The sequence below is a fragment of the Schistocerca cancellata genome, chromosome 3 (genome assembly GCF_023864275.1).
Source record: "Schistocerca cancellata isolate TAMUIC-IGC-003103 chromosome 3, iqSchCanc2.1, whole genome shotgun sequence".
NCBI lineage: Eukaryota > Metazoa > Arthropoda > Insecta > Orthoptera > Acrididae > Schistocerca > Schistocerca cancellata.
Window position 1 is genome coordinate 413,848,038 of NC_064628.1, and position 21,007 is coordinate 413,869,044.

The 21,007-nt window shown below is 43.4% G+C and overlaps 1 protein-coding gene across 1 annotated transcript in view; it reads right to left on the reverse strand.

Annotated features, from left to right (window-relative positions):
- Positions 1 to 16,982, reverse strand: part of LOC126176345 (uncharacterized) — a 137,624-nt gene extending 120,642 nt beyond the window's left edge. The window contains exons 1-2 of the mRNA XM_049923497.1: positions 16,892 to 16,982; positions 16,121 to 16,368 (exon numbers count right to left, since the gene is read on the reverse strand). Of these exons, the coding sequence (XP_049779454.1) occupies positions 16,121 to 16,368; positions 16,892 to 16,906 (263 nt within the window). The 5' untranslated portion in view covers positions 16,907 to 16,982. The remainder of the gene's footprint in view (positions 1 to 16,120; positions 16,369 to 16,891) is intronic.
- Between the last annotated feature and the right edge of the window lie 4,025 nt (positions 16,983 to 21,007).

Here is a 21,007-nt window from a genome sequence, read left to right on the forward strand (position 1 = left end):
CCCGACAGACCGAAAATTCACTTCCAATGGCGGACCGTCTAAGCGGTCCGTTGTACAGTGTAGCGCCAAAAAAACTGGTACAGGCATCCGTATTCAAATACATATATAAACAGGCAGAATACGCCGCTGCGATCGGCAACGGCTATGTAAGACAACACGTGTCTGGCACAGTTGTTAGATCGGTTACTGCTGCTACAATAGCAGGTTATCAAGAATAAAGTTTGAACGTGGTGTTATAGCAGGCGCACGAGCGATGGGACACATCATCTCCGAGGTAGTGATCAACTGGGGATTTTCCCGTACGACCATTTCATAAGTGTACCGTCAATATCAGGAATCCAGTAAAACATCAAATCTCCGACATCGCTGCGCCCGGAAAAAGATACTGCTGGAACGGGACCAACGACGACTGAAGAGAATTGTTCAGCGTGACAGGACTGTAACCCTTCCGCAAATTGCTGCAGATATCAATGCTGGGCCATCAGCAAGTGTCAGCGTGCGAACCATTCAACGAAACATTATCGCTATGGGCTTTCGGAGCCGAAGGACCACTCGTGTACCCTTGATGTCTGCACGACACATAGCTTTACGCTTCGCCTGTATACGTCAGCACCGACATTACACTGTCGATGACTGGAAACATGTTGCCTGGTCGTACGTGTCTCGCTTCAAATTGAATCGAGTGGATGGACGTGTGCGTTTATGGAGATAATCTCATGATCCATCGACCCTGCATGCCAGCAGGGTACTGTTCAAGCTGGTGGAGACTCCGTAATGGTGTGGGGCGTGCAATTTGAGTGGTATGGGACACTGATACGTCTACATACGACTCTAACAGGTGACACGTACGTAAGCATCCTGTCTGATCACCTGCATCCATTCATCTCGATTGCGGATCCCAACCGACTTGGGCAATTCCAGCAGGACAATGCGACAAAGTCCTGAATTGCTACAGAGTGGCTCTAGGAACACTCTTCTGAGTTTAAACACTTCCGCTGGTCTCCAAACTCCCCAGACATGAACTTTATTGAGCATATCTGGGATGCCTTGCAACGTGCTTTTCACCTGAGATCTCCACCCCCTCTTACTCTTACTGATTTATGGACAGCCCTGCAGGATTCATGGTGTCAGTTCCATCCATCACTACTTCAGACATTAGTCGAGTCCATGCCACATCTTGTCGCGGCACTTCTGCATGCTCGCACGGGCCCTACGCGATATTAGGCGGGTGTACCAGTTTCTTTGGCTCTTCAGTGAAGTAACTGTCAAGTTCACGATGGGACGTTTGTTGTAATTGCTTTATTCCATGAATTATGCAGGCAGCTTGATGGTATTAGAACAAAGACGTCAGTCACATGTCAGCACAAGCAATAAAATCAGTCGCATAATGTCATTGCCTTCGTTCCATTCAAACATTAAAGCCTGGCGGTGGACCTAAGAATTACAACTTACTGTACGTTCTAACCAAACGTAACCAAGAAAGTATTTTGAATATTTCATATGGGCGAAAGGAAGCATTTCATATAATGCTGTACTTTCTGCTTCTGTGTGTTTCTCATGATTAATGTGATTATGAAGAGAAGTAGAAAATTAGCTCTAATATGGAAATAAAGCGTTTCCGGACCCATGTCCACATAATACATTTTATTCCTCTGTATTTGAGGAATATTTCCTTAAAAGTCGGCAATACCTTTTAGCTAAACCCTGTATAGAACATTTATTCCGAGCATAATGTATTGTGTAAATAAAAACTCGCAATAATTACATTATTTCTGGGATGTTTCCTATTAATACTATATTTTCTTCTTCTAAATAACAGTTTACACAACTAGGAATCTTAATAATATCTTACAGTCCTTCGCAAATGTGTCTCGTTCATTTAGTACACTGATGGCAGTGCTTTCCGATTTTATACATTCGCTTTACTATCAGGGGTGATCAAAATGATGCCGTTTGAGAGCCGTACATTCCAGAATCGGCGTGTCAATCAGGCAGAATAGTCCTGGGCATTGAGGCAATCATTCCATAGACGCACCAGGTTGAAGATACACCTTTGGTAGAAGACCGTGTCCTGCTGCTTGAAGAAGTTCGTAACTGCCAGCTGCACATCCTGGTCCGACAAGAACTGGCGGCCTCTTTCAAGGGACCTAGGGCGTGATATTCGCAAGGGGAGAAATCATGATTATAGAGAGGGGAGGGGGATGCTCGAATGTCTGCCGTGGAAGTCTTCCAGTTGAAGCTGGCCTCCCTGATCGACCGGCGTCTCGTGACGAATCACGACCACCGCGGAACTTGGCCCACCATTCCACAACGGTGGCTTTAGACAGTTTGCATGCATTGGTAATAAGGTCGCCGTAGTTCACGTTGCCATAGGTGGTTACAATCCACAACGACGCCCTAAAACAGAAACTTTTTGGTTACCCCCATGTAATTTAGTGAAGTATATCCATGTTATAGGATCTATATTTATGCTCTACAAAAATATAAATATTTTGCAGAGCACTGAGGGTAGTACGGCTGTGGGCACTTCTAACGTACGACAGGTCAGAATTTCTTCCCATTCCCTAGAGGTATGGAGCACGAGAAGAATGATTGCCTAAATACCTCTGTGCGTGCTCTTTAATTAGACTAAACCTGTCTTACGCGGTCCGTACGGAAGCGATAAGGTATTCTTCACTTGATACCAGTTCTTGAAACTTTGTAAGAAGTTTTCTGCAGGATACTTGACATCCATCTTCATGCGCCTGCCAGTTCAGGTTTTTAAGCAATCCCCAATACTATCGCATGACTCAAACAAACCTCTAATCGTTCTGTTGCTCTTTGTATATGTTCACTATGTCCCGTTTTCCCTATTTGGTATAGATCCCGATAGGTCAGACGAATGATTTGTAGGACATCTCCTTTGTAGATTGACTGCATTTTCCCAGTATCCCATAAATTAACTGAACTCTGTGACCAGCGTTACCTGCGACTGAACCTTTGTGATCATTCCATTTCATATTCCCACGAATTTTTATACCTAGGTGTTTGTATGTGTTGATTGATTCCACTTGAGACTCATTGATATTTTAACCATAGTGTAATACGTCTTTGCACTTTATAAAGTACCCAGTTTTACGTTTCTGAACACGCAAAGCAAGTGACCAAGATGGACCCACGTTCGGGAGGACGACGCTTCAAATGACCAATCTGGACTCGCATTCGGGAGGCCGATGCTTCAAATCGGTGTTCTGCCATTCCTGATTTTGGGTTTTCGTGACTCCCTAAATCGCTTCAGGCCAATGCTGGGATGGTTCCTTTGAAAGGGAGTGGCCAATTTCTTCCCCCGTTCTTCGATAAGCGGAGCTTGAGCTCTATCTCTAATGATCTCGTTGTTGTCGGGACATTAAATACTGATCTCCTCCCTCCCCCTCAATCCTTTCACCACACTGAAATAATATGGAGGTCTGCCAGGATATATGTGAAACTGTTCTCAGAGAGTAAATTCATTTCACAGGATGTTCGGAAATTCCCATTACAAACATCTGGGATTTATAGAGGCGAGCGAGTACATAATATTCTGATTAGGAACCCATCTCCGGAAACGTTCAATTTCCGTGCTACAGCAGTTCGAAAAAGTGTTTGCTAGATAGGTGTACAACAGGGTAGCCATAGTCGGGGCTGGTTACGTCGGATCTGTCGGTATTATCTGACGTCTATCCTATCTCTCTGACTTGGCTCGAGCCTAGCCGCGAGGGATTAGCCGAGCGGTCTAGGGGCGCTGCAGTCATGGGCTGTGCGGTTGGTCCCGGCGGAGGTTCGAGTCCTCCCTCGGGCATGGGTGTGTGTGTTTGTCCTTAGGGTAATGTAGGTTAGGTAGTGTGTAAGCTTAGGGACTGATGACCTTAGCAGTTAAGTCCCATAAAATTTCACACACATTCGAACATTTTTTGTAGGGTAGCTAAGGCTATTGTAGATCAGAATCTGTAATAGTAATTTAAAAGTTATATAGTTTCCCAGTAAAACGCCACAGATGCATCACGTTCATTCAGTTGCAATAGTAGAATCGCATTTAAAAAGTTTCAGCTGGGCCGTATTTACAAAGTTTCAAAGGCAGCCGAAAGCGACCAACTTTATTTAGCTTGCTAAGTAAATGGGTAAAAGCTTAAAAAGTGAAATACCTGTCTCCAATGTGCGTCTGTCAGTGTCAAAGCAACATGGTTGAGTCATGGTTTGCAGAATACTCCCACATGATCCTGAATGGCGAAGCTCATGGTAATGGAAGAGCTGCTCGTCGCCTTTATCAAGATCGTTCTCCGCAATGTCTGACTCAATCGCATAATCTTTTCGCCACAATCACGCAACTGCTTCGAGAAAGGCGTAACTTCACCGTCAGGAGGCGTGACTTTGGTTCTCCGAGGAAATGCCCCATATCCAAATTGGAAGAAGCCGTACTGCATCACGTTGAAGAGAAACCGTCAAGAGAATACGAGCAATTTCTTTGCCTATTAATAAGGGAATTGTAAAACAGGTTAAGTACTGAGTCACGCCTCATCAACTACATGTAAAACTGGTTGTTCCAGCAACATGTTTTCAAATGGTTGTAGCACGCAAACGGTATGTTTCAGGACATGGGTTCCAATTCAGAATATCATTGACTCACTTCCTTCTACAAGTCCTCGAGGTTTGTAACGGGAATTTCCGAACACCCTGTATATAAGCTACACAATCAATCACTGCATAGTTGTGGTTTACTGGAGACTTCTCGAATATTTTCTGTTTGACATTTGCAGCTACACTCTAACACATTACTTTTTTTCTTACAATATCACCAGTAAAGGAAAGAACTGAAACGGAAAATTTTCCAAAATGGAGCTATTATCTCCCTTAGCCTCGCAACTTGTTCGCGAAACTGTTACAGGTAAGAGCTTGAGAGAGCGAAAGTGAGACAACTGCATTTTCTTCTGAAAGACTTTAAAGAAAAGTACGCTACTATGGTAACATTCAGTATCAAATGACAATGCATCTGTCCTTTGCTCCCTTCGCACACTTGGCTACTCCTCCCCCGTCCCCTCCCTATCGAACATCAAACACTTCAGTAGTAACATTACATAAATCATGGTTAAAATTATCTTCTGAAGCCTATACTACTAACTTCCAGTGTTTATTGGCACAGCGTGGTTCCGACAGAATGCTGCCACCATCAGATTATTTATATACCACTTGTTAATTATAACTGCTTCTGAAGTGTATTGTTTTTTTTTTAATTTTTTTGGTGGAAGAAGTGGTTAATTACCTTTATCCAAAACAATACAGTTAACTAGTGACTGTCCCATTAACAAACTAAGTAACACTGAATGAGACAATAAATACTGAATAACGGATCTGTAAAACATGTGCCATGATGCATATTGTACCTACACAAAAATTTCTCTATTCATAGGGTGATATCTTAGCAATTGAAATATTTATTAACTTACACTTGATGAATCTTTTGCACACTCTACGTACTCCACTGTCGCCAACTGTATGACAAAGTGTGAACAATAGTATTGTGTATGTTCTTATCATCTGTGTGCCAGATAATGACATATCCACACAACATGTAATTAAAAATATCCTTGAGAATTTTTGAATATGCAACATACCGAATGCTGGGCAGTGGACAGCCTAAAAAGGGTCGTGCCAATAAACTTTGGAAAATAACTGTGACAAAATTTCAGGAGATAACCTCACTGGTATACCGAGAGAAATAGAAAACAAAAACACCGCAGTCAAAAAAAAAACAAATAACTGTAATATGCCAACTGACTTACACGGTCCAGTTGTTCAATGTCAACGTGCCATAAACACTCGCAGACGGCTGGTGGCAGCACTGGCAGTGGAGGTTATATAAAGCGTGTCGAGGAGACGCGGAAAAAGAGTCCAGACGTTGCCGTAATGTGGAAACGGATCAATTTATCTGACGTTCAAAAGGGCAAGATAATTGCGTTTCAGGGCAAGCGTGGGATGGGAGCACATCCCAAACGGCTAAGTCTGGGAAATGTTTAAGTGGCTTCATAGTTAAAGTATACCCTGCACGGCAAAATGATTCTTTCCAAAAACCGGCGCAGAGGACACTGTGGCCGAGGAAACTGTGCTGCAGCACTGGCTGTAAATAACAGGACTGAACGACTGCTGCGGAGATGTGTATGGGTGAACAGACGTGCAACTGTTGAGCAACTGACTGCCCAGATGAGCCAAGGGCCTATCAACAGAGTCTCCCCAACGACCGTATAGAGAACGTTGCCGCGTATGGGCCTCTACAGCAGGCGCATGGTTCGTACCCCCATACTGACTGCTGTTAATTGGCTTCGAAGGGTGGAATTTCCGCGCCAATACCTCAACAGGATATCCACTATGTGGGGACAGTTGGCCTCTTCAGAAGAATCGCGTTTTATGCTCCATCGGACAAAAAGCAAACACTCTGCAACAATCGTCAGAAGGATCCAGGCTGGAGGAAGGAGCGTTCTGATCTGAGGAACATTTTCGTGGCATTTCCTGAGCGATCTTGTCATTCTGGAAGGCACAACGGATCATCACTAGTGTGCACCTCTCTTTGGGGGCTATGTCCACCGCAACGTGCAGTTTGTTTTTCTCGGCGCGATGGTATCTATCGGCAGGACACAGCTTGCAGTGTACGTGCATGGTTCGAAAAGAACCAAGATGAGTTTACCGTATTCTCCTGGCCAGGAAACTCCCCGGATTAAAACCCAGCCGCCCTGCTGTGTGGCCGCGCGGTTAAAGGCGCTGCGTCACAAATTGCGCGGCCCCTCCCGCCGGAGGTTCAAGTCCTCCCTCGGGCATGTGTGTGTGTGTGTGTGTGTGTGTGTGTGTGTGCGTGTGTGTGTTTTGTTCTCAGCATAAGTTAATTTAAGTAGTGTGTAAGTCTAGGGACCTATGACCTCAGCAGTTTGCTCCCTTAGGAATTCACACACATTTGAACATTTTAAAACCCAACAGAAAATTTATAGGACCCCCTCGATCGGGCTGTTCACGGCATGGATGCACAGCTGGCCATGGCGCTGGAGTCGGCATGGCTCCACGTCCCTTTCGGTACCTTCCAGTACCTCAATGATTCTCTTCCTGCATGTCCGGCAGCGGTCTGCATTGCAAAAGGTGGCCGTTCAGGCTTTTGGTAGGTGGCACGTTAATGTGACTGGGCAGTGTATAAATAATAATTAGGCACTTGAAAGTAGCATGCAGCCTGAAACGCGTCGTGAGAATAACTTCGGAAAATAACTATGAGTGAAACTGAAAAGTTTTATTTGATACAACTGTAATGCGTTGTCACTAAAAGCAGTACTCAACAAGCGTTACTGCTGGATCGCCTTATAGGAACAGGAAGCAATACGATAAGAATAACTAGAACGCTAAATGTATCTTCTTTGAGTCTGAGTCCGCATAACCAATGATCTTTGTGTAGGCTCATCCATGTGGAAGATTGTCTCTTACATTCAATTATACACTGAGGAGCCAGAAGTTATGAACAGCTGATTAATACTGAGCTGATCCATCTTTGCAAGGCAAAGCATTTCTGCTTGGTGTGCATTTGCCAACTACTGTACTTGGTAGGATTCCGGAGGTGTGTGGCGCCATATTTCAGCTCATACGAGGGGCGTTTGAAAAGTCCGTGCAAAAATAAAAACTACCTACATGTTTTGGGTAAACCTCTTTTATTTTTCGACATAGTCTCCTTTAAGACGTATACACTTCTTCCAACCCTGTTTTAATTTGTTGACCCCTTCCGAATAACAGGAATTGTTCAAGTCTGCAAAATAGCTATTAGTTGCTGCGATCACCTCCTCGTTTGAATAAAATCTTTGTACCGCCAGCCATTTCTTCAAACTGGGGAACAAATAGTAGTCCGAGAGAGCCAAGTCTGGAGAACATGGGGGATGTAAAACGAATTTTAATCCTATTTACAATAACTTTGCTACCACAACTGCTGAGGTGTGTGCTGATGCATTGTCTTGATGAGGAAAGACTTTCTTGCGGTCCAATTGCCGGCATATTTCTTGCAGCTCGGTTTTAAGACGGTCCAATTACGATGAATCATATTCACCTGTAATAGTTTTACCCTTTTTCAGATAGTCGATGAGGATTATCCCTTGCGAATCCCAAAAGACAGTCGCCATGACCTTTCCGGCCGAAGGAATGGTCTTCGCCTTTTTTGGTGCAGATTCTCCGTTGGTAACCCATTGTTTAGATTGCTGTTTGGTCTCAGGAGTATAGTAATGTATCCATGTTTCATCCCATCTACAGCGACGAAACGACGCTTAAAGTCCTTCAGATTCTTCCTGAAGAGCTGCAAACCATCCTTGCAATACTTCACACGATTCCATTTTTGGTCAAGCGTGAGAAATCGCGGAACCCATCTTGCGGATAGCTTTCTCATGTCCAAATGTTTATGCAAAATATTATGTACCCGTTCATTCGAGATGCCCACAGCACTAGCAATCTCATGCACCTTAACTCTTCCGTCATCCATCACCATATCATAGAGCGTCCAGAACGTTCAGCATCGCTTGTGATATGGCCACTCCGGAAATTTTGAAACCACTTATAAACTGTTCTAATCGAAGGTTCAGAGTCACTGTAATCTTTATCAAGCTTCTCTTTAGTCTCCCGAGGTGTTTTGCCTTCCATCAAGTAATGTTTAATCACCACACGGAATCCTTTTTCGTCCATTTGTTGACAATCACTCGACTTTCTAGATTCACACGAATGCCAAACACAAAGAAATAGACTAATACGGCTGAAACTTGGGGTGCGTTCTTTCCAAAGATGCTACTAACTAAACATGACCTCGATACGCGCCGGTGGTGCCATCTCTCGGACTTTGCACGGGCTTTTCAAACGCCCCTCGTATGTCATGCTGTTCCGGTACATTAGGAGCCGTTGGTTTGTCAGTGTGTGGTCGCTTCCGACAGGGTCACAGATGTTTTCCATTGGGTTCAGATTGTGCGAGTGTGATCGTCAAGACACCAACGTGAGCTCGCCTTCATGCTCTTCAGAACAATATCGAACGATTCTGGTTTTGTGAAATCGAAAGTTATCCTGCTGGAAAGTCGAAGGGATGCAGGTGGTCCGCAATAACGTTGGCATAGTCCACAACTGTCATGGTGCCATTGATTACTGCTACAGATTCCACTGAAACACATGTTAATACCCCCATGACACAATACTGCTCTGCTCGCACACCGCGGTCTACGTGCAACCATTCGCCTCAGCGTGCCCGGACACTACCAAGGGCGTGGTGTAACAAGGAACGTGACTCATTTTCCAGCGACACGTTCACATTCACCGTTGGTGCAGTACCAATGATCCGTTGTCCACTCCTACTGTAGTTGAAGATGTCGTCAGGTAGACATGGGACCACGTAGTTGTCATCTGCTCTGGAGCCACATGTTCAGCGATGTGTGCTGAAATGTGTCCTCCGAAAAACTTATACCTGCACCATAATTATAATCTGTCGTTCCATCTGCCACAGATCACCGTCTATCCTGCTTTACACAGGTAGCAAGCTTCCGACTTCCACTTTCGTGGATGATTTCACCGTCCTCCAACTACTTTCCGTAGATGTTCTCGACAGAACGCGAACAGCCCACCAGCTTCTCCATCTGCTAAATGCTCATTCGCAGTCGACGAGCAAAAATCAGTCGTTTCTCAATATCTTTTATACTGGTGGATGTCTACATTCGTGTCCCGCAGCCGGCCGCGGTGGCCGTGCGGTTCTAGGCGCTGCAGTCCGGAACCGCGGGACTGCTACGGTCGCAGGTTCGAATCCTGCCTCGGGCATGGATGTGTGTGATGTCCTTAGGTTAGTTAGATTTAAGTAGTTCTAAGTTCTAGGGGACTGTTGACCTCAGATGTTAAGTCCCATAGTGCTCAGAGCCATTTGAACCATTTTGTGTCCCGCATCGCCACTAGAACGATTCCTAACTCGTCTCTGCTCCGTTTACCAACTTTCCCTACCTCCTCGCGGCGAGCAGTGGTCATAATGTTTTGAACCTTCAGTTCTGTTACCGACACATTTCTCTTTGATTCTACAATAACGCTAATGGTTACAGAGTGCGCTACCCATTGCCACAGTTCGCTCCCCACAAGTTTCCTCTGTGCATTCGTCGTCTACATTCATTCTCAAGGTTTCCCCATGGCAAGGAATATTACAGACATTCCCTTTCCATCCAGCAAAATTGTGCCCGGGATAACAATATCGTGTTGCCGTCCGGTTCTAGGCGCTTCAGTCTGGAACCGCGCGACCGCTACGATCGCAGGTTCGAATCCTGCCTCGGGCGTGGCTGTGTGTGATGTCCTTAGGCTAGGTTAGGTTTAAGTAGTTCTAAGTTCTATTGGACTGATGATCTCAGATGTTGAGTCCCATAGTGCTCAGAGCCATCGGAACCATTTAACGATATCGTCTTTTGGGTAGCAGTAGTGAACAGTCGGCACAAGGCAGAAAAGAAGTTGCATTTTTTGGCCTAAATTTGTGAGTTCTGTCTGATTGTTGGCTATTTATTACAACCTGGCCTCTTGTACAAGAACTGTTGCAAGATGATATTCGAGAAACAGTTACGTACATGTTTTGACCAGACCCCTTATGTTGGTGTGCTTGGCTTGACTAAATTATTCTGCTTGCCCCCTCAATTGTTTACCTAAGATCGTGGACCATACAGTTCACTATTGTCGAGAAAGTGTTCTAGTTTTCGTCTACTATGCAATGTATTTGTACAACGTAACAGTTTCTTCTACTCACGTGCCACAGTGCTCACAGATTTTTCTTCCATGCCTTCCCACAGCTAATTTCTCCCCTAAATCGTTGTACGACCTGCACTAAATTAAACTGAATCGGCACTCACCTTCGCCCGTTTACGAATTTCAAAATTCATCTCTTTTCTTTTCAACTAATAAAATTTTGTTTTTTAATTTCGCCAGTGAGCTTAGAGGCCCAACGACACGAGAGATTAACGAATCCGTTGTGGAAGCGAGTGAGACTTGTTGGGGCGGTTCATACACAACTGGCCATTAAAATTGCTACACCAATAAGAAATGCAGATGATAAACGGATATTCATTGGACAAATATATTATACTAGAACTGACGTGTAATTACATTTTCACGCAATTTGGGTGCATAGATCCTGAGAAATCAGTACCCAGAACAATCACCTCTGGCCGTAATAACGGCCTTGATACGCCTGGGCATCGAGTCAAACAAAGCTTGGATGGCGTGTACAGGTACAGATGCACATGCAGCTTCAACACGATACCACAGTTCATCAAGAGTACTGACTGGCGTATTGTGACGAGCCAGTTGCTCGGTCACCATTGACCAGACGTTTTCAGTTGGTGAGAGATCTGGAGAATGTACTGGCCAGGGCAGCAGTCGAACATTTTCTGTATCCGGAAGGGCGCGTACAGGACCTGCAACATGCGGTCGTGCATTATCCTGCTGAAATGTAGGGTTTCACAGGGATCGAATGAAGAGTAGAGCCACGGGTCGTAACACATCTGAAATGTAATTTCCACTGTTCAAAGTGCCGTCAATGCGAACAAGAGGTGACCGAGACGAGTAACCAATGGCACCCCATACCATCATGCCGGCTGAAACGCCAGTATGGCGATGACGAATACACGTTTCCAATGTGCGTTCACCGCGATGTCGCCAAACACGGGTGCGACCATCATGATGCTGTAAACAGAACCTGGATTCATCCGAAAAAATGACGTTTTGCCATTCGTGCACCCAGGTTCGTCGTTGAGTACACCATCGCAGGCGCTCCTGTCTGCGATGCAGCGTCAAGGGTAACCGCAGCCTGGTCTCGGAGCTGATAGTCCATGCTGCGGCAAACGTTGTCGAACTGTTCGTGCAGATGGTTGTTGTCTTGCAAACGTCCCCATGAGTTGACTCAGGGATCGAGACGTGGCTGCACGATCCGTTACAGACATGCGGATAAGATGCCTGTCGTCTCGACTGCTAGTGATACGAGGCCGTTGGGATCCAGCACGGCGTTCCGTATTACCCTCCTGAACCCACCGATTCCATATTCTGCTAACAGTCATTGGACCTCGACCAACGCGAGCAGCAATGTCGCGATACGATAAACCGCAATCGAGATAAGCTACAATCCGATCTTTATCAAAGTCGGAAACGTGATGGTACGCATTTCTCCTCCATGCACGAGGCATCACAACGACGTTTCAGCAGGCAACGCCGGTCAACTGCTGTTTGTGTATGAGAAATCGGTTGGAAACATTCCTCGTGTCAGCACGTTGTAGGTGTCGCCACCGCGCCAACCTTGCGTGAATGCTCTGAAAAGCTAATCATTTGCTTATCACGGCATCTTCTTCCTGTCGGTTAAATTTCGCGTCTGTAGCACGTCATCTTCGTGGTGTAGCAGTTTTAGCCGGCCGGAGTAGACGAGCGGTTCTGGGCGCTACAGTCGGGAACCGCGTGACCGCTACGGTCGCAGGTTCGAATCCTGCCTCGGGCATGGATGTGTGTGATGTGCTTAGGTTAGTTAGGTTTAAGTAGTTCTAAGTTCTAGGGAACTGATTACCTCAACAGTTGAGTCCCATAGTGCTCAGAGCCATTTTAGCAATTTTTGGCCAGTAGTGTATTACGTGAGATGATGTTTCTGTGTGGTACACTGTGTCATTAAAGTAAGGAAAACGTTACCGATCTCCAGTAAAAACTGAAACTAGCTCCAACTTTTTAGTTTCATAGGAATGACTACATAACCACTGAACTGAATCAAGCCCAAATACACCGCAAACAACACTCACCGGTTGGCAACTGAACAGCGTCAAACGGGATGGTGATGGGTGCGAACTGGGTGTCCATACGGACTGAAAGCTATAATGCATGTTCTCAATAAGACAGATACACAGTAACAATTATATGACCTGATTTCATCAAAGTTTCATTACTTTGTTTTTTGCTCCTCCTGCTGCTCTCGCATTGCCATTTAATTTGGAACACATGACACACGTTGTATTAGTTTCCAGCGTTACCGATCTCCCGTAAACCGGAGAATAAACTCAGACATTGGTTAAATCACAAATTTTTTTCGGAAAAACGGTCACAAGAAACTAAAAGTACGAGGTACACATTGAATATATCCTAAATTGTACAAGAATACGTAAAGAACTCAAAAGAGATGTGTATAAAGCATTGTACTGTATTATACTCTATTAATATGAGAAAAAGTGTAGTTGTTACGTATATAAGGATATAGCACAAATTTTAAAACGTTGAAGCAAATAGGCTTTATAGAGAACAAGGTAAAGAAGCTTGTTCTTCTTATTTGATACTGAAGAACAGATAAGTTTTGAATGTAACTGTACGTAGAACCCAACTGGGAAATTCTGAACTACTTATTAAGTAGATAGATTCCTTACTGTTTTATCTGTCAGACAACGACAAGCAGTTAATAGTCGGTGGCGATTTCAATCTACAGATTCTGACACCAGAAATGATCTGGAAACTTTATTTCGATCCTACAATTTTATTTACTAAATTTTACGCACTCAGATCGATAATGTTTTCTTTGATTAAACCCAAAGTAAGAGAATAAGTGTATACCCACTAACAAATGCGTTCTCTGATCATGAGTTAGTATGAGTTAGTATAAATAAGACTGTACCTTATAGTACATGTTCCCCTCAGTAGAAGTCAGAATAATTAATGTCTCCAGGACAAACATTTGTTAGAATAGTTCACAAGAGACGACCGGGGATGAATTTAAAAGCGAACCAAATGTTGATGTAAAGTTTAATCTGTTCCATGATAAATTCATATCATTATCTGAAAGAACCGCCTTCGTAAATTAATGAAAAGAACAGTTAAACAGACTTTTAAAAATCCATTGATCACAAGAAGTATTATAGTATCTTGTGAAAGAAATACGAAAATGTACGTATTGGCAGCAGCAAATAAAGCTCTTACAGCAGTTGCAAACTATGAAAACTACTCAGAATTGCTGAGAAGAGTCATTGGAAGTCAGGTATGACACATTATGTCAGAAGTCAGTAATGCCTTCGACGTGCTAAAGCCTGTATATAATGTGGCAAAACGAGAGACGTAACAAAAGCTCACATAAGAATATAACTATTGACTTCAATAGAAAGTCTTTAAAGTATCAGTCACAGGTAGCAGGTATGTTTAATAATTGTTTCATTAATGTAGTAGAGAAAATAGAGATAAGGTATTCAACAGTATGTGCAACCCATGTAAAATCTAGTCACATGGTTGTCTCACCCATTTTCATTTCTGAAATTAAGAAAATTGTATATACAACAAACATGATTAGTTATTTTTGGAGATGACATTTGTAAGTAATCAATAGAAACATACCTACAGCATAAGAAGAAATGATAACTAATGAGTGGTTTTCTACAAATGGTCTTTCTCTCGGTTTTAAAAATACACAGTATATTTAGTTCTGCACGTCTGCAGTTTCTGCACGAGTGATAAATGTAAAACATAGTGAGGAAAACATGACTAGGGTGGAAGCATAAAAGTTTTAGGTTTCCACTTTGATGAGAATTTAAACTGAATAAAAAGTTTTTGAACCTTTAAAACAATGAAGTTCAGCCACATTTGCAGTTCGCATTATTGCAAAACTTAGGGAGAGACAAATCAGTAAGTTAGAGTATTCCATTTATTTTTATTAACTAATATTGTATGGAACAATGTTCTGGGGTAACGCATCTTCAAAATAGAATGTTTTCATTACTCACAAACATGCTGCAAGAATAATAGGAAGTCCTTTTTGATTCCTGCCTCATAGTATAATTTTTCCTTCAAGACGTTTATTGTGAATAATCCATACAGTACAAAAAATATGATCATTGAAACGTCAGACGAAACAATGACATCCTTTATTCCACATTAAGATTGTCTTTGGCATAAAAAGGGATGCAAAACGCTGCCAGGAAAAGTTTTGGTCACTTACCAACGAAAAAAAATTTCTGAGAAACAGAACAGTTAAATTTGAGAACAAATCGCTGAATTTTATTCTTGTTAAGTCCTTCTATGCCGTATAAAAATTTCTGTTTGTGTGATGTGTAAAAAGTGTTGGGTGGGAATTACTCATTGACGTATGTATAAAAAAACACAATTTAATGTTCGACATGTAACCATATTTACATATAAATCGATAATATGAATGTAAAATGACTTGTTCCTCAACATTACAATCAAGTGTGCAAACGATACATAGAACTTATAACTAGTTAACCAACCAATACACTAAATGTCGAAAGCAGCCTGTTGTAGAATCTAAGATTCAGATGATAATAGGAAATTAAAAGACGTTTCGCCCTTTCGATGAAGTCCATACCCCAAATGGCCTTTTCAAAGACTCCCGAACTCATCTTAGCAAAAATACCAAAACGAACATTGAGACTGAAATTTAACTTTCAGTATCAATTTGTAGCTATAATTTAACAATATTTACTGAAACAGCGTACGTTCAGTTATAGAAGGAAAACATAATGCCGAAAATAGAAGGATTCAATTTATTGCTTTATCGGCTTCAGTGTTTACACATTGGTTCTAACTAAAATCTTCGAATTGCTCATATGCTTAATTTATATTTTTCGCTGTACCCTACAGAATGAAATTATCAGTAAGATTTCAGCAAGCGTATTTAATATCGAATGTAGCCTGCACTGAGCCTTCCCCTTCCCAGTCCCAATTAGGATTTTAATACAACATCGTTAGCTTTTCAACCGATTCTTTTGCTTGAAACAGCGTTTCCACTTCCTACTTAATTTCAAACAAAACTGAATAGAGCATTTCGCTTTATTTATGTCTTTAATTTTAACAGTCTTGTCACAAGTTCGTCAAAGAAATATTGTCATCATACGTTTTACAGTCCTCAATGTACCTCTCATTCGAGACACCTCCGTTTCTCATCTCAGTGGAAAACACTTTGCTGGCCCCTCTTATGTTTTAATGTGTAATTCTGCCGCTGAATCATTAATGTATCCAAGAAGTTTATAAAACATTGTATACTGTTAAATCATTCAAGTCCAGCTTTTTGCTATGTAGTAGGTACAAACGTTTAACTAAATAAAATGTGTTAATCACTTACTTTGGAATTGTGAGATTCTTCCACATTTCAACTGTTAAATTTGTAGATTCTCTTCCTGGAACGTGGCACCAGTGTTCAGGTACTGTCAGAGCAATTATCTTGGCGTATGAAGACATTGTTGAAAATAATATTGCGATGAAATTGAAAATGATATTCATTTGTAACTGGAACTTTCCATCACTCCCCAGTTCTTCTATTATATCTTCAAACTTCGTATTTTCATTAATGATGTTGTGTACAGCTGCGGCCTGAAAATCGACACATTCACAATGGCAGAATCCTGGTATCTCTCCTTCTTGTTGAGTTTTATGTAAGTTACCGTACTCAATTTAAAAAAAAATTGTTTTTAGGATTCGATTGCTATTTATAGTGGAAAGAATTTTGCATGAAGTACTTGTAGTTCAACTAACACGTTCAGCGACATGCTTCAAAAATAACTGCTACAACGGCGCGAGGCGTTTTCTGTTCTGATCCTGCTAGAAACAGCCACTGAAAAATACAACGCTGACGGCGAACGTTTGTTCAAATCAGTTTCCCCTAGCATGACAGATTTTGATATTTGTGTAATATTAGTAGAGAAAGAGAAGTCTCTGAAAACCAGCTCCAGCAAGTAAGACACATTTATTTTCGAAGAGAATATAGCAAAAGTAAACGTGGCCGAAGTACTACTAATGATAGTAAAGGGATAACTGTTTAGTATATAAGAAACGTTATGGTCGACTGAGGAACTCGGCAGGTCAGTTCGACCATTGCCTCAGAGAACCAAAATACCTTGTATTCTTCCATAATGAGGTCTGCTTCCACCGTCGTGCACGCAGGTACACTGGATGGCTTTTGCAGAGCACTACGCTCTATACACCTGGCTAATTGCTACTGATAAGCAGGACTGACCAACGTATTTTACAAGCATGTTTCGTGTGAGGGAAATTGCTGCGACAACAGCAGAGAGATAGTTGGGACAGCGTAGGCAAGCGTTGTGTACTGCTCTGACCTCAACGCCTTTCCGTATCAGGACGCGGAACTGCACGAATGTATGAGAACATATGATGCCTGTTTTTGTGAGGGACTATTTTCTACCCAAATAACTTCTTTGTTGTTTCAGTTGTACGCTCTTTAAATAGTGACACATCCGAGACAAGAAATACATATCGCTTTTATCATATTTTTCCAAAATATAAACATGAAAAATCAGAAAATAATACAAAACAACAGTCTTTCAACATCTGTGAACTTTAACATCATCATTCGAAAAATTGCCTGATCACAGAAAATACAATTTCGACAGTTGCGAAGTCATTATACAGGGTGTTACAAAAAGGTACGGCCAAACTTTCAGGAAACATTCCTCACACACAAAGAAAGAAAATATGTTATGTGGGCATGTGTCCGGAAACGCTTACTTTCCATGTTAGAGCTCATTTTATTACTTCTCTTCAAATCACATTAATCATGGAATGGAAACACACAGCAACTGAACGTACCAGCGTGACTTCAAACACTTTGTTACAGGAAATGTTCAAAATGTCCTCCGTTAGCGAGGATACATGCATCCACCCTCCGTCGCATGGAATCCCTAATGCGCTGATGAAGCCCTGGAGAATGGCGTATTGTATCACAGCCGTCCACAATACGAACACGAAGAGTCTCTACATATGGTACCGGGGTTGCGTAGACAAGAGCTTTCAAATGCCCCCATAAATGAAAGTCAAGAAGGTTGAGCTCAGGAGAGCGTGGAGACCATGGAAATGGTCCGCCTCTATCAATCCACCGGTCACCGAATCTGTAGTTGAGAAGCGTACGAACACTTCGACTGAAATGTGCAGGAGCTCCATCGTGCATGAACCACATGTTGTGTCGTACTTGTAAAGGCACATGTTCTAGCAGCACAGGTAGAGTATCCCGTATGAAATCATGGTAACGTGCTCCATTGAGCGTAGGTAGAAGAACGAAACTAAAATGAGCTCTAACATGGAAATTAAGCATTTCCGGACACATGTCCACATAACATCTTTTCTTTATTTGTGTGTGAGGAATGTTTCCTGAAATTTTGGCAGTACCTTTTTGTAACACCCTGCACAATGACGGAAAAAAATCTGAACATCAAGTAGGTGTTGTGCGACATAAACGAAAATTGCTAGCCGTGTCCTACGTTTGAAAGGTGATGTATATTCAAATTTCGTGCCAGTCGCATAAGAGTGGCACTAGTAATACCTCTAAGAATATGCAAATCAGGTTTGCTTTAAACACACGTGGTGTGTTGATATTAGACAAAAATACCTCGAAGACAATAATTACAGTATTATCAGCACCTTGCAGTGTTTAAAGGTCGTCGTGTAATAGGGCTACGATACTGCAGAAAAACTTAGCAGGAATCTAGCCACTGTACATGAGGGATGGCAGCAGTGGTCTTGCGTACGTACAGTCTTAGACAAAATAAACTGATCGCCCGCCGGCTGCTGCAGAGATGTTAAGTCTTGAGTCGTTTACTTATGGTGGCCAATAAAGCAAATCCCACCACAGAATTCTGTCCGGTGATATGCACGATCTGTTAACACTGCAGAGTGCGAAAATATGTGGAGGAAGTGTTGCCCTTTACTCGAGAGAATGCAAAGCTGGAAAAGCTTGTTGGCTAGTGTTAAACATCGCGCAATGTAACCTCAAAGTCGAGAGATCGAATCCACTCCATTAGTTGTTCTTTAAATCGCATTTTGGCTGTCTGAAAAAGAAGTCGGATGCAGCTCAAAAGTACTTCCATTCACTTCGTGATCCACCCGTAATACCAGAATTCTCCACAACAATTACGCCACACAGGTCGCGGCGGTGTCAAGACCAAGTTTAAGCTCTGGTATTTCCTCGCCCTACAGCGGCCCCCGGGAACCGGCTACTGCGAATTTCGAGAGGCGTCGTACGACCAGGTGAACGCGGCGCTATAATTGTGTTCTTCAAGTGGCATCTTCTAATCTGAAGTCTTTTATCTTGCAGTTACATTTTGGATTATTAATGCTCGAAATTTATGAACGTTGTTCAAGGGTTGTAAAATAGAGTAGCAAGTGGAAAATGTCGAACATTTTCAACATACATTATTGTCTGCCCTGGGTTTAACAGAGGTGTGATGGCAGCAAGGCAGCTCGGAATACTTGCACTCTGTGTGTGGAGCGAGAGCTTTTGAGCAAAACACGTCAGCAAAGGATTTTACAGCTTCAAGAAACTTCGTTCGTTCCGTCATGACTCATTTTCTACATTCAGGAAGTCTCGATAACTGACATATGTGATGAACCGCGACCCTTAACGGCAGTACACCATTTGCGTTCAATAGGTCGGGAAGTCGAGTGGTGGAGTACAACTATCTCTAACTGAAACCACCAAAACTCAAAAGGATGAATATTTCTGCATTTTAGCCAGGGCGTCATCATTTCGCTCATTGAGAAATCCTATACAGTATTGTTATGGGCGACTTTATGTTAACTTCTTATGAGGACATTGATGGCTGAGCTGTAAGAAAAGACATCTCTTCGAGCAAAGGGCAGTGTGAAGATAATATTTTGCAGCTCGTGCTTCTAGAAGGATGTTGTGCACCACGAAACCCCAGTGTCGTGTCTATCCCAGCTGGTGTTTGTTGCCAACAACTAAGAACTATAATTAAGATTACCTTGGGAACCTTACGACGAAAGTCTGTTTTAATAAAAGAGAAAGTTCTGTAACATGAGCGAGCATGAAAAAATAAGATACACTCCTGGAAATTGAAATAAGAACACCGTGAATTCATTGTCCCAGGAAGGGGAAACTTTATTGACACATTCCTGGGGTCAGATACATCACATGATCACACTGACAGAACCACAGGCACATAGACACAGGCAACAGAGCATGCACAATGTCGGCACTAGTACAGTGTATATCCACCTTTCGCAGCAATGCAGGCTGCTATTCTCCCATGGAGACGATCGTAGAGATGCTGGATATAGTCCTGTGGAACGGCTTGCCATGCCATTTCCACCTGGCGCCTCAGCTGGACCAGCGTTCGTGCTGGACGTGCAGACCGCGTGAAACGACGCTTCATCCAGTCCCAAACATGCTCAATGGGGGACAGATCCGGAGATCTTGCTGGCCAGGGCAGTTGACTTACACCTTCTAGAGCACGTTGGGTGGCACGGGATACATGCGGACGTGCATTGTCCTGTTGGAACTGCAAGTTCCCTTGCCAGTCTAGGAATGGTAGAACGATGGGTTCGATGACGGTTTGGATGTACCGTGCACTATTCAGTGTCCCCTCGACGATCACCAGTGGTGTACGGCCAGTGTAGGAGATTGCTCCCCACACCATGATGCCGGGTGTTGGCCCTGTGTGCCTCGGTCGTATGCAGTCCTGATTGTGGCGCTCACCTGCACGGCGCCTAACACGCATACGACCATCATTGGCACCAAGGCAGAAGCGACTCTCATCGCTGAAGACGACACGTCTCCATTCGTCCCTCCATTCACGCCTGTCGCGACACGACTGGAGGCGGGTTGCACGATGTTGGGGCGTGAGCGGAAGACGGCCTAACGGTGTGCGGGACTGTAGCCCAGCTTCATGGAGACGGTTGCGAATGGTCCTCGCCGATACCCCAGGAGCAACAGTGTCCCTAATTTGCTGGGAAGTGGCGGTGCGGTCCCCTACGGCACTGCGTAGGATCCTACGGTCTTGGCGTGCATCCGTGTGTCGCTGCGATCCGGTCCCAGGTCGACGGGCACATGCACCTTCCGCCGACCACTGGCGACAACATCGATGTACTGTGGAGACCTCACGCCCCACGTGTTGAGTAATTCGGCGGTACGTCCACCCGGCCTCCCGCATGCCCACTATACGCCCTCGCTCAAAGTCCGTCAACTGCACATACGGTTCAC